Genomic DNA, 14709 nt, shown 5'->3' with positions numbered 1-14709 from the left:
CGTTCAAATTAAAAAAAAAAAAATTATGTGGCCCGCGTGGCGCCACGTTTAAATGGTCGTCAGACGACCAACGTTCAGTTTTTTAAAACTACAATATTTTTAAAATAAGTTTTAAAATCTACACTATTTTTAATATTTTTAATTAAACAATTATATTTTTAAAATAAGTTTCATTTACAACAATATTTTAAAAAAAAACCCTATCAAACGGTCCTAAATAATTAAAAAAGAAAAAGAAAATAAATGAAGATCTTCTTCTCCAATTTTTTCCAGCTGAAACTTTTCTGACCAAATCAGGCTATCTTCTCGTCAACTCCCTCTCCTTTGAGTTTTTTCTTCTTCCATCCTCTTTCTCTCTCTCTCTTCACAATTAGATTTCTGTTTTTTTTTTTCACTCCACTTTTTATTTGACATGATTTTCTCTTCCCTTTTTCACCCTCTTTTGTGGGAATTTTTTTTTTCTCGGATTTCAAATGAGGTTATCGAAAAAGTCACAAATAGACGGCGACTTGGAATCGAAGGGGGAAAAATGGTTGATCGTCGGGTGCTGGCGAAAGCGTCGTTGAAGCCGATAAAGACGAAATCAAGGGCAAAACACGACGACGACGGCGGCAAGAAGTCATGTTCAACAACGCCACCGGTGAAGGAAGCAAGAATACCGGAGAAACTGAGTTGCCCACCAACGCTGAGGAAGCACAAATCTCTAAATTTCAGCTCTAATCATGTCTGGAAGTTCTTAAATCTTCCCCATTTAGAATTTGTCTTCAAGCTTCGAAGTGGCGGAGGAGAAGTTTCCTTAATCTTCTTTCTCCATTTTTTTCTTTTTTTTTTTATTTAACTTTTTCCATTTTAAATTTACCAAACTCTAACTTTCCATGTCAACATTTAATAGTTTAGTCAAAGTCAACACTAATGGTAAACTCATTTCAAAAATCATTCAGAACAAATTTCAAAACTTTAGGGATAAAAAAAATGTCTCTTAAAGATCAAAAGTGTCTTTTCAAACTTGAAGGACCAAATATAGATACTTAACTCATAATTTTTATAACAAATTAATGATTGAACTTTATACAACAAATTCTTAGTCCATTGGTTAAAATTTATAAAAATTGTCTGAGGTTAAAAATATTGTTATAGTAATAAAATTGACAGAGTTTGATCCCACCCACATTTTCTTTTCAGCACATGTGGCCTCTTTATTAAGTTGGGTTGTTTTATAAGACTATGAAACAAAAGAAGGTTTGTCTTAACACTTACCCGCCGTTTTGAAGATAGGGAACCAAACACTCCAGAATGTGTTTCTTTAAACAAAATATTACCTTTTAATAATCACTATGTTAGATTTCCGTTGACATTTTCATGTGTCCATGAGTTCAACATCGAGACGAAAGATAAATCGACTAAATCGACATTTCCATATTATTGCAAAAAATCGACAAAATATGAAAAATATCAACAAAATATCACTAATACATAGATATAATATTAACGTTAATAATTTTTAACTTATTTAGCAAGGATAAAATGCTTATTTGTTAAGAATTTTTCAGTTTTAAAACATTTCCTGAAATATCTATCGACGTCGGCATTTTATCAATATTTTCATAGACATTTCAATAAAATTGCAATCTCGATATTTCTATCGGTATCGACATTTGAAACCTTGTTTAAAATCGAAATCACAGCTCAAATTTACAAACAATATTAATTTAGATAAGATGGGCATGTGCCCAAGCAATTTATGTTACACCATAAAAATAAAATAAAATAAAATAAAAGAACAATTATAATAATCACAATAAAAATATAATTTGGACCACACTAATATCACTAGCAAATGCCATAAAATTTGGACCACCCTAATGATTTGGGGTCAATGCATGCATTCCACAAACATTCAACAATCTACTAAAAAAGTTGCAACATCAAGGTTTTAGAATTCAAAGGAGACTAAGAGCTTAACCCAAAAGATCCATCAATCAACTAAAATAAATAACAATTTAGCGATCAATCTTCAGCATCTCAAGTGGAAAAAGAAGCCACTGGCTTCTTCTCCTTTACTCACTCGTTTAAAGTTATTCAGAAACCCCCCACAAAGATGACTGCACTTTCTTACCTCACTCTTCTTTTCGAGCTTTGGATCGAACCGGTCTTGCGGGTTTAATTATGGAGCCAAGTAAGATCAGTGTGACGGGAATGACGGTTCCGATGTAGTACACGCTTCCATACGAGGCAAGCGTCTCGTGCAAACTCAAGACCTGCCCAAACATCATAGCATCAGAACTGTATAAGCACGACGAGAAAGAGCGACCAAGCAAGCAAGAGAGAGAGGTACCATGAAACCGACGCAGGAATAGTTCAGAACCAAAACTGTGTAAGCAAAGTTAAAAAATCCGAGTATGATTTTGAGGAAAGCCAAGGTTGGAGGAACAGCTACTTGCCATCTGTAAATAACTGCTCGAAGAGCGGTACAAGGTAGGTAAAGGAAACAAAAGAAAAGAGTTATATACCTGAAGAAAAAAGAATGGACAGTATAATAACAGGTAGGCCATTACATACCTCTTGAACCAGCAATCATCAGAGCAGACTGAACAAAGAAGATTATGTACCCAGGATACAGACCCTATATTTTTCGGGCAAGCAGAAAAGCAAGTGGATGTCAGAAGAAAAGAATAAGAAAATACATCAGACCAACCAATTGGTAGGTAACCGATAAACTTGGAACGAAGTGAACTCACCATATAGTTACATAAACTTGGAATGAAGTGGACTACATATAAAGGTTATTGATATTGAAAAAGTTTTTTAAAACCAAATAAAAAGAATGCAATAGAACCTTATTAACCACAGATTGCGAATTTATAACAGGGGAATCAAAAAGTTATAGCTATAAATTAAAGGCAGTAATCTGTTTCATGATACTCACATGCCAAACAGCACTGACAGTCTGTGTTGCCAGCAGCTGAAAGAAACCAGGTCTCTTCCCCTTTTGAACCAGCCTCTCATAAACATCTACACCAGCATGAAACAGTAATGAGATCATTTTATATTTATCTATAGCTCCAGTTTTCTGAAACCCATGTTTCCAAAAAGATGTTGAATAGAGGAAGTTATGCACGTCACTTTTCTTGCTTTGTTTACTTTAGAAATTTATAAAATCATAGTCTTTTACTATTTAGATATGCTTAAGCTACCCCCAAGTCACAGTTATTCACACGGAGTAAACTAGTGGTTTGTTTAAGATATCAAAAACAGTGCGGTTGTGTGTAAAACTCAATTGCAAAAAAAAACTCACAATGACGAAGCCAGGTGCTGACTTGAATATTCCATTTAAGAGGAATCTCAACTGCACTCTTCACCAACTCAAGACCTATAATATCGACGTTTATTGCACGGTCCCAGCTCGGTTTGGGTGGAGAAGACTTTGTCCAACCACTGAAACCCAAGCCGGAAATAATGATGGCAGCCTCCGAAATCGACCAGATGAAATAATATTTCCAGCGTGCTGTAAAGCCTGCCATATACTGGTACCCAAGACGCTTCCAGAATGGCCATTCAAGGTAGACGGGATCAATAAAGCGGGACAATGGAAACTGAGGTACCAGGTACAAATACAAGCCCATACAAAAGGCAGCTTGGAAAAGAGCTCGAATTGTAGCGAAATATGGTGATGGAGATGGGTTTTGTTCATCATGCTTCCAAATCTAAAAAAGAACCAAGGCAACAAAATTCAACATAAGAACGTCCCAGAGTTTTGGGGGGGGGGGTGGAATCAAAGCAGAAGAATGGAACACACCCCATTTCCTTCAGTCCACTCAAGATAATCCTTCATTTCATAAACAGGACCAGCAAAGTGGCTGCCACAGCAGAGGCAATAACCGATGTACTCGATTGATGAGGGCAACTTAATCAATCGATTTTTCTTTTGAGCCTCACTTAAACCTTCTTCTTTTAACAACCCATCATTATAATTTATTGCACATGAAATGACTTTCAGTGTCAATACCATCAAGGCCCCTGAACAATATAGTGGAAAAAATGTCAGTAACCACAAAATAAATATAAACCAAAGTCTCGAAACTCCAATGAGCATAAATAAATCAGTAAACCTGAATATTTAATATATTTTTTAATCCAATAATTCATGAAAGTCTAGTAATTACGCATGTAGGAAAGAAACTGAGTTGTTTATCATACATTTGATAGATATTATAATCTTGGCATGATAGTATGGTTGGAGTTTGGACTTTAGAAGAACACTTTCAGAATAGAAACTAAGGGAATGGATTTCCCTTTCTAGTTTGTTGCAAAGTTCTGTGCCCAACTCTTTCCCTGATCGAAGATTTTGAAATCTCGAGTTTCAATAATCATTCCTGCAAGTCCTTTTTCAAGCACCACTTAGCAACCCACCACTTCTGCGTCCACGCAATTGGTTATGTAGGAGCATTAGGAAGCATAAAACTTCAAGGAAAATTGAATTTTTCCTATAGACTTCAGCCTTGGTTGGATTCAATACATTGGTATAGCTTCAAAAGACGAATCCAACCTTTTGCCTTTCTCCTACCTAATGTGAGGTGTAGCAAAAATGCTCAAAGCTTCAGTTGCATATCTTCTTTCCTTGCCCTAAGGTTCATAACATCTACTCTAAGCTGTTGGATAGCTTTAATGTTAGTTGACTTCTTCCCCAAACCAGCAACGAGGCTCTTCTTTAGCTCCTCTGTTGAGAGAATTTTAGACGAGAAAAAAGTTTTGTGATCTAATAAGGTTAAAGCTCTACTTTGGGAGATCGGGAGCAACACCTCATAATTTTTGAAGATAGGATTAGGACAAGAGGAAGTTTGGGAGTTAGTCAAACTCTTGAATGCCAACTAGTGCACTCTCTATCTAATTTCTAATCTCCTTGGCTCTTGGTGAGATGTCTCATTTCCCCCTTTACTTTGTGCATTGAATCTTGTTTTTTACAAAAAAATGTATGACCCAGACAATGAGATTAGTTCGACCTCAATAATTCATGCCAATTGGAACTGGTTTTTGAAAATAGAAATCAAATCATAACTCATAAGAACAAAGAAACTACTTACTACTTACTAGTTTCTCTTTGAGATAACTTTGAAGGCAACATATTTTTCTCTCACAAAACATTAAAAAATAGATGCATTTGGCCTCTAATAAAAGAAAAAAGGTACAAGTCTAATGTGTGATCTTACCAGTTGCATCAATACCTCCTTCCTTCCAAGCGTCCCCACTCATGTAATATACATGGCTACACATGTATACACAACATTAGAATCTGAAATATCTTCATTCCAAGATTGCGCATAAAACTTAGCATTTATTGATGCAAATGGTCAATGGATATGAAACACAAGCACTGATCACATGCCAGATTTTTAGTTCAATAACATTCTTTTTCCTAACGAGGACAATAGTGCCTCAAGGGAAATAAAAAAAAAAACAAAAAAAAAAATATCACAACATTAGATATGGCATAAAGATTCATTCCTTTGGAGTACGCACACCATCAGAGAATGATATCTAAGACCATTTCTCTAAGAAACGCACTCATATTCTGAGACAATTACTCTAAAAAATCAGCAGAATGACATTGGTAAGATTATATTATTAGTTTATCAGAAAAGGAACACAGTCCTTGTAGTTGTACCATACTAGTGCACGAGAACCTCTAAGCCAAAATAATTCTGCACTCTGCATGTTTGGCTTTTCTCCCGGAAACCACAACCGCTTTCCCATCATTAATCTCTCGCTGTTTGCTCTACCTCTTATGGACTTCAGACTTCTTCCCCTCTAACTAGCTTTTAAGTTTATCTCCTCTTAGCTTAAAAGGTTTTCAACTTTCATCTTCCACCTTGTTTCATTGACAAGATAAAAAGGTCAAAGTATCTTTGGATGAACAAGAGATTGTCGCTTTCTTCTTTGTAGATCGGGGTCGGGGCTTTGTTAAATGGCTTAGCAATGTTGTTAAGAAGAAGATTATGTGCTCTGCATTGAAAATTTTCAAGCAGGAAGGCTACATTGCTGGAATTTATAGATTTGGTAATCATGGAAGAAACTGTTGAATCATGGTTCCAAAAGGTTTGACAAACAGAGGCTGGAAAACTTTTCTAAGCATGCTGCTGATTGGCAGATTTGTAGCTTGGCTTCCTCCTCAAAATCCTGTTCTCTAGAAACAACCGTAGATCACCAAAAGGCCTCGCATTTCTTTTTATCTGCTATCTCTGGAAGCCTATCTCTCTAGTCAAGGCCTTCTTCTCTTGCCCCACTCAAAGGAAAATGATAGTGGTATTTCTAGTAATCATGAAAACATACAAGGAGGAGCTTTTCAGCTAAGAAACATCATAGTTGTTTCAAGAATTTTTTTCTCTTTTTACTTTTTCTTGTAAGGTTTCAAGGTGTTTTCACTATAACATGTACAAAATTGTGGAGACTCTAAACAAGGGCATAGATTTTATTTATGACTATAATCCTTCGCATGCTGACAGAGCTCTACTGAGTATCAAAGATACTGATCAGGCATAACTTCCCAATCATAATAAGCATAGGCTAATTTGTTCTTGTATACCAACTTTCATGGCTGGTAGAGAGGTTACAAACCCTATCTTGATTGCCAAATGCCAATGAAGTAGTTGACTATGCAAGATGTCCACCAAAAGGGTTATTTTAAAGATGAAATTAAAAAAGCTTTCAACAATGTCAACGAAATCCTTGAACAACATCCTTGATTTAAAAGGCTTTGCCTCCGAGAGTAGAAATTTGACCTCAAAAGATGTATTGCCAGTGTCTCTTACCCTGAGTTGTCTCTTACTCTGAGTTAGCCAATGGCAAACCAGGCAGCAAAATAAGAGCCCAATTGCCCAAAGATGAATCCGCCAGAAATCTCTCCTTTCAGCTTTCTTCTTTGTCCTTGTTGTACATTATTTGAGCTGCCTCCTGGGAAAAGTTGCCTTAAGATGGCCTCATTCATTGAGGTTTTTGTAATTGGTGGAAACAAACTTCAAATCTCCCACCTTCAACGATACCCTTTTTATACTCTACTTTCATGGCCATAAAATAAAAGTAAAAATCTCTTATATTTAATCAAGATTTTTAAGCTACTTCGGGCATTAAGATCAATCTCACTGAGTAAATGTCTTGGCAATATAGGGATTAACCTGAATGACTCAAGCATGTCCCTAATGACCAAGATTTGGAACCACAAGATTGCTTCATTGCCTTTGGTGTATTTTTGGAATGTCTCTAAGAATAAGAGGTAATCCAATATCTTTTTCATTCTAGAATGAAAACGTAGAACAAAGTATTGACAAACAGAAGCATGGTTATATCTCCAAAAGGGGACAGTTAGCACTCATCCAACTGGGTCCCTCACAACCTCCACAACTATTTATTCTCAGCTTTCACTTCTCCAAGGCTTATTTGTACAAAGTGGACAGAATTATTAGAAACTTTATACGGGTAGGTATTATTATATCTGATGGAAGTTGTCAGTTGTGACCAGGTAGGTGGATGGAGGAAAGGAACACAGTCACTCTCCCGTTAGACCTTGGTAGTCTTGGTATTGGCAGAACTAAGTCAATAATGAAGCTCTCCTCATGAAATAGTTCCGGAGATTTTAAGATGGACGGAGGACCTCAGAAGGAAGTCATCTCTACTACATATGAAGCACAAGCTCTGGGATAATTACTGAATTAATGCAGCTTTGTTGGTGCTATAATTGTAACAAGACTAAAAGACCCAATTGAACTTCTTACCTGCACTTGGGTGAGTTTAGGATGAGTTTGGAAAAGGTGAAAAGTGTTTTTAGCCTCGTTAAAAGCACTTTTCAAAATTTCATAGTGTTTATTAGATAATCAAAAGTGATTTTTATAGTTCTAAAAACACTAGAAATAACTTAAAGTACCATTAAGAGAAACACATTATTAGCCATCTTCCCAAAACTGCTTCTAGAAGAATCACTTTCACTTAAAATCACTAGAAGAATCCATAAGCTCCTCTGAGAAAAGCAGAGGACTTAAACTCAAACTATTCCAAGTCAACCAACACAAAAGGGAGTTAGTTGCATGCAATGAAGTACAAAATCGGAACCACCCACTACGATTAACAACTTATTTAAGCAACACAACACACAATATGCAATCAAAGATCATCAACGCCTTGCAATCTAATAAAACCCCATGAATCAAAACCCTCGCAAACGAATAATCGAGTGAGTAATTAAACAAATTCGACGAAAAGGGAATGCAAATATACCAGCCAATGAGATAGCCGAAACCCAAAAAGAAGGTAATGAAGCCGCAATGGCGGTGGAAGAGGAGCATGGAAGCGTAACCCAGGGACATGGGGACCAAGAAATGGAGGTTGGAAGAGAAGCCGAAGGAGAGGTAAGAGAGAAGAACGCCGGAGAGGGCGGAGTAGAGGTGCTTGGGGAGGCGGCCGGGGACGAGACGCCATAGGAAACTGACCGGGATTGTGGCGACGAAGCAGAGGAGGAAGCGGAGAACGGGGACGGAGATGCCAATGGAGGCGGCGAGGGGTTCCATCTCCAGGCCCATGGAAGCGGATTTTTGCGGAGCTTGAATCTGCTCTGCCTTCTAGGAGATGCACTGATTCTCTTCTCTCGAAGTTAACGAAGCTCCGCTGAGATCTACACTGGGCCTTCTCCTCCTCCTGCCATGGGGCTTCGCTTTGTTCTCATTGGGTTTCATCAATTTCAACTTTGCCACACGGATTTACTCAATTGCCCCCGAGTCACCATGTGTATTGAGTTGAACTTATCTATTTAATTTTAAAATATAAATACACTTTTGTTTTGACGTGAGTCACTATTGTTGAATTTTGGCAAAATATTAGAAGGGTGAATTGTCCCGTCAAAAAATATGTACTACAACGTTATAAAAAAAGTTCATGACTTAATATTTTATTCACAATATATGTGATTTTAATAATTTTTATAGTGAATTTTTCTTTGTGAGCTGTGATTTTAATAATTTTTATAGCCGTGGTTTTTTCTCCCGTTTAGAGTTTCTATGTCAACTTTTGTATTTTTCTTATTTTGTTATTTTGCTTATATTTCTAGTTACATAAAATTGAAAGCTTGAGCTCAAGATTTATTAGACATACTTTCCACAAACTTGTACATTAACTTTTAAATTTTATATAAATTATATTTTTAAGGATCTTACCATGCAAATGGTAGAATTCAAACCTATGGGCGAGGACCATGTTTGACTAATGCTTTGACCTTTTTAGTTTTGTTTTGTCCCACAAAATGAACTGGTGGGAGATTCAACTTCAATCTTTTTTTTTCTTTTTTTCATAAAAAAAATATTTAGAAAATGTTAGAATTCAAAAGAAAAATGGAATTTAATATTTCTCAAAAATCCCATTCCAATTCATGCATCCTAAATGGCCCTGTAGTTTATGTGAAAACAAAATAAAGATGTTTGATCATTGTTTCTTTTTTTTTTCTTTTCAATTATCAATAAGTTAATTTTCTAATTTAGTTGGTATGAACAGATAAACATACAAGAATATTTTTATTATTATTTAGATTAATTTAATTTCTTAGCACAGAGTGAAAATTCAAAGTACGACTAGATTTTGCTATGTTCAAGTTGACACATTAATTTTGTTGAAAGAAGATAGATTTACCAGATGAATTTAAATTAAAGGGAGTAATTATCTAAACTTTTAGGATCCATTTATTTTTATCTTTTCAACTCTATATTATTTTGTACTAAAAAAACTCTATATTATTTTTCCTTTATGTATATGTATTTATATATATATATATATATATATATATATTTTGTTAAAAACAATGGAATTTATGTTTTATATGTATATTATAAATATTATAATTCTTATCTTTTATTAAACTTTCATTTGAAAAATAGTTAAAAAAATATTCTCATGATTCAATGAGTCATAAGTAGATGCTTAGATAGAAATTAATAAGGTTTTTATAGTGAGCATAGTTCAGCGGTTATTGGTATATACTTCAAATTTGTGAGTTCGATCATCCACTCCACATGTTTTACTAAAAAACATAAATTAATAAATTAATAGAGAAAACCAAAAGTTAAATTTAATTTTTTTTTAAATTAATTAATTTTGAGGGATTTATTCAAAGTTAGATTTTGTGGATTCATTTGGTAAGGTTTGATTTTATGCATTAATGTGTGGCTTAATTTTCTCTTAAACTAATAGATTTTTTTAGATTTTTACTGTTGAAATTATCATAATGCAACCAAAGTTTGTCGTGAGTTCAAATTTTTAGCCCCTACATATTGTTGCATTATAAAAAATGCAACCGAAGTCTAATACAAAGCAAAGTTCGAAACATATTTATCTGTCTAAATTATAATGGGATGAATTGGGTAAAATTCTAAGTTTGGAGGCAAAAGTAAAACTTTCTTTGGAAAAATCTAATAATGTTAAAGGATAAAAAATATTACTAACTTAAGTTCAAAGACATAACCTATATTTAAGGACAAATATTAACAACTTTTCAAGGTCATAAGCTATGATTTTAGGGACAAATATTTATAACTTACAAGTCAAGCATACAACAAGTGGGGGGATTCATTAATAATAATAGTAATATTAATGAAGACCAGGGGATGAACTTTGATTGATGCATTAATTAAAAAAAGAAAAGAAAAACTTTGTCAATATAAATAAATCATTTAATAATGAAAGATAATAAAAGAGATTGTCTAGGGATCAGACCATCATCATCACCATTATTATTATTAATAATATTATTATTATTATTATTTTGAGAAATAAAGACTATTATTAATAATATATTTAAATATTATTTTGGTCTTTGTATTTTCGGCTTTGATTTATTTGAAATGTGTGAATTTGTTCCTGCACTACTCGTTTTGGTTCGTTTTATCTCCGTATTTTCAAATTGTCTTATTTAGTTTCCAAAATTTTATTTTTGGACAAAGTTTCAAAATGATCGAGTTTTAAAAATAAATTACAAAAATAATGTTAGTTTAAAAATAACTACAAAATAAATGTAATTTAAATTAATAAATTCAAACGTAATTTTCAAAACTATTGGCAAAAATAGGTTATGTCAAAATAAAAGTCAAAACTCACGCCTGCGATTTCCATACAAACGTGTATATTTAATGTGGTAGGTGACTAGGTGGAAGTCGCATACATGTTACGCGACTTCAAACTTTTTTTTTTCTATTTCAATTTTTATATTGTTATTTTATTAATATTGCAAAATTTCTCTATTCTTCACTAAAATTTCATAAAAAAACAAAAAAAATCTGCTTTCAAACAAAACTCAGATTTGATTTGGGATTTAGAGCCATTTTGAATATGGGATATGGATAATTAGAATTTTTATTTTGTTTTATATTGCATTAGAGGAAGATTTTCATCATATTGTAGGTAATGCATGATCTATGATCATTCCAAATATGGAGAAAATTAAGATTATACAATTTAGTCTTTTTCTTAAAGTCTAATTAAAAAAAAAAAGATGAACAAAGGGATATTAGTGGGGCTGCAACCTCCAAATTCAAAATAAAAGAAAATAAATAAGAAGAACAAGGGAAGTTGTCAGCAGAGACGTGGCTCCAATAGAGCTATGTCAAGGAGAAGTCGCAGTCAATGGATATGACTTTAGTGAAATCGCGATCAATGATCGCAATTTTTGACATTAGTTGTAGACTATGATTGCAATTTACGATGAAATCACAGTCCACGCCTGCAATTTTGGTCAAATCGCAGGGTAATTACTTTCAAATATACACTAGTTTTGTCATTTGTTTTTAAAAAAATCATTTTATTTTTATATAATTTTCTTCTATCATAATTTTAGCATAAAACTTCTCTCACTAAATTTCTTGAAATGTAACAATAAATTTGTATTAAAGGAATTTTATTGGGTATAAAATTTGTGCTCAAATTTTGCCAATAGAAATCAAAATGTTCACTTTTTAAAAAATACAGAGACCAAAACAAACTTTTTAAAAATATGGGAACTAAAATGAACGAAAGTTAAAATACAAAAATCAAAATAATCAAGCAGTATTTGAACCTTAATAATATTAGTTTAGTACCTTTTGGAGAATAAATAAATAAATAAATATAATATTTATTAGTATAAAGAGAGGTGGGGCAAGACATCGATAGACAATAGACCAAGGAGCGAAAGCCACTCAGTTGCTTGCTAAATTGAAGAGAGCAGAAGGCACCTCGTCTAACATTATAGGAGAAGAGGCTGAAACCACTCAAATCTTCTTTGTGAAATTGAAGAAGAAATGGGCGGGCAGCTTAGACTCTTTCCCGAAGAGAACTCCAACCAATAGATGAGATTAAAGACGCTAACATAACAGGGGCTGGAGACATATCTTTATTTAAGAACCAAGAACGGGATATTCGCATTAGCGGAAGGGAGGAGAGCGAGTGGAGGTGAGGATCAAACTCACAACCTATTCGTTAAAGATATATGTCAATATTACTGTTATATGCTCGCTTCGGTACACAAGAAAATATTATAATTCTTACAGACCAATGGAAAATATTATATATTTCTATAATACAAGGAAAGGATATTCTTCCATCAAAGGCATAACTAGGGCTAAGCCCAAATTTTGACAAGAAATTTAACATATTATATCATTTAAATATTTAATTTTTTCTTGCCTTGTGAGATGCAAAATTTTGTCGTATTAATTTTTTTTATAATCTAAGTTCATTAAAAAGAAAAAAAAAACAAGAGGCAAAAGATATATATTTTTTCATCTATGTATTTTTATTAAAGTAATGACTTAGTCCCTCGATTGTGGTAGGTAACTATTTAGTCTTAAATTTGTAATACTTTAATCTTTGAACCTCAAGAAGTAATAACTCAAGAAGTAATAATTTAAGGATAAAACTCCACTGACCACGTAGGAATTATGCAAAATTGAAAAAAATTACTTGTCTATACGTTACTGGGCCACGTAGGAATTTAGGAGGAGCTTCCTCCTGAATCTTTAAGATTGGAAGTTTTTTTTTCATAATTTAATATGTGGACAGCTATGCATAATCTCAATCCAAAAAAAGTAATATAAGGACTAGATGAATTAATGTATCACCCTCTATGTCCTATGTGCAAATTGGAAGTGGAGATGATGTACCACACGCTTTTTGAATCCCCAAGAGCGAAACAAGTCTTGCGACATCGTGTTCCCTCGTATCAGCTTTTTGGTTGGATGCATCCCAGGCTTGGGGCCAGTTTGGGAGAAGATGAATGATCTACTAATATCGGAAGAGCTGGATTTAGTAGTGGCAATTTTGTGGACTATTTGGAATGATAGAAATAATTTGTACAATAATAAACAAATTCTTAACCATGTTACAAAGATTAATGGATCTATTCTTTTATTGAGTGTTGTAAGCGTACGAAAGATCGAAGGAAATCGCCAAGTATGAAGGAAGCATGCAATAGTAATTTGCGATGCTTTTTGGCTTGCAATGAGTTTGGAAGGGATTGACCATTTTTCCAGAGGAAAAATCTCCAGAAAAGTTCGACGATGCCTGACATAGACAAATACGATGGAACTGGCTGTCCTAAGACTCATCTGCTGCTGTTTTTCTCAAATGTAGGTTCTATGAGGCTCACTCAGAAGCAGATGCCCAAAACCTTTTCTAGAATTCTTAGTGGGGCCGCTAGGCGATGGTTCACACAGATTGACAAATCTACCCTTAAATCCTGGGATGACATCGCCAATGCTTTTTTGAAACAATAGAAAATTTTAACACCCGATTAAAGTAACCAGAAGAGGGCTGGAAATGACTCGCCAGCGACCAAATGAAAGATCTCCGTAAAATTTTATGTACTACATACTGACTATATCGCATGAGTTAGTTTCTTTCCTGTTAATCACAATACGAATAAACTAGTTGACCATTTGATAAAGGAGGCAATTTCCTCCTCCCATAAGTCTATCTCTTGGGACAACTGTTTTTCTAAATGGCTTTTGAAACTCATTATTTTTACTCATAAGGTTTGATTTAGGTCATTTTTTTTAGAGGTGGGGATTTAAACTCACGACCTTTTAGTCGAAAATAGGTATTTTATTAACCAATTGAACTATGTTCGGTTAGCTAGTTTAGGCCACTTTGATCTTTGCTATTAGCTCAAAGTTGACTCTGCCAACTTGAACATAGCTTAGCAGGTTAAGACAGGTATGAAATCTCTGCCATTACATAATATATACAAAACAAAAAACAAAAGGTCGGCTATATTAACTTTTTATTATTTTTGAATGTGGCATAACATCAGCGAGTTAAGTATTTTAGGTAGATGTAATATTAAATTTGATATATTATTTTTTTAATTTTTAATAATTGTACTCACATGTGCCAAACTGAACCTTTGGTCAACAACCAACATTATTTACCTTCCTTGATTGAAGTTCAATATCCACCTCCTTAACTAAAAAAATTCAACCCACGCTACAAGAAAATTTAGATTTGTTTGAGCTCGGGCAGATAATAGATCGAAACGTACACGATGAGCTATTGGCCACTGTCCAACACCCTCCCAGAGCACTCACGAGACGTGCAAAACAAAGTTAGCACTCCGACGAGCAAGTTAGTTCTAGTTCGAGCTAACTTGCCGATTTTATCTAGGATTGCGTACCTTGCATTTAAGGCAAGGGTTTCTATTTATAGAAA

General features: G+C 34.0%; 1 protein-coding gene and 1 pseudogene across 1 annotated transcript; one reads left to right on the top strand and one right to left on the bottom strand.

Moving 5' to 3' along the window:
- The first annotated feature begins 207 nt into the window (after positions 1 to 207).
- On the top strand, positions 208 to 870 carry LOC148208727 (cyclin-dependent protein kinase inhibitor SMR6 pseudogene; annotated as a pseudogene).
- Positions 871 to 1838: 968 nt separating this feature from the next.
- Positions 1839 to 8705, bottom strand: LOC111013382 (lysophospholipid acyltransferase 1). Its single transcript, XM_022287815.2, has 8 exons — positions 8266 to 8705; positions 5208 to 5263; positions 3797 to 4017; positions 3296 to 3704; positions 2927 to 3012; positions 2560 to 2623; positions 2336 to 2454; positions 1839 to 2258 (listed from the first exon to the last, which is right to left on the bottom strand). The coding sequence occupies exons 1-8, from the start codon at positions 8565 to 8567 to the stop codon at positions 2118 to 2120; spliced, it is 1398 nt and encodes a 465-aa protein (XP_022143507.2). The 5' UTR covers positions 8568 to 8705; the 3' UTR covers positions 1839 to 2117.
- Positions 8706 to 14709: the final 6004 nt, after the last annotated feature.

The sequence above is a fragment of the Momordica charantia genome, assembly GCF_013281855.1.
Source record: "Momordica charantia cultivar OHB3-1 chromosome 10 unlocalized genomic scaffold, Mcharantia_2.0 BLBB01000010.1, whole genome shotgun sequence".
Classification (NCBI taxonomy): Eukaryota; Viridiplantae; Streptophyta; class Magnoliopsida; order Cucurbitales; family Cucurbitaceae; genus Momordica; species Momordica charantia.
This window is presented reverse-complemented; position numbering and strand designations above follow the sequence as displayed.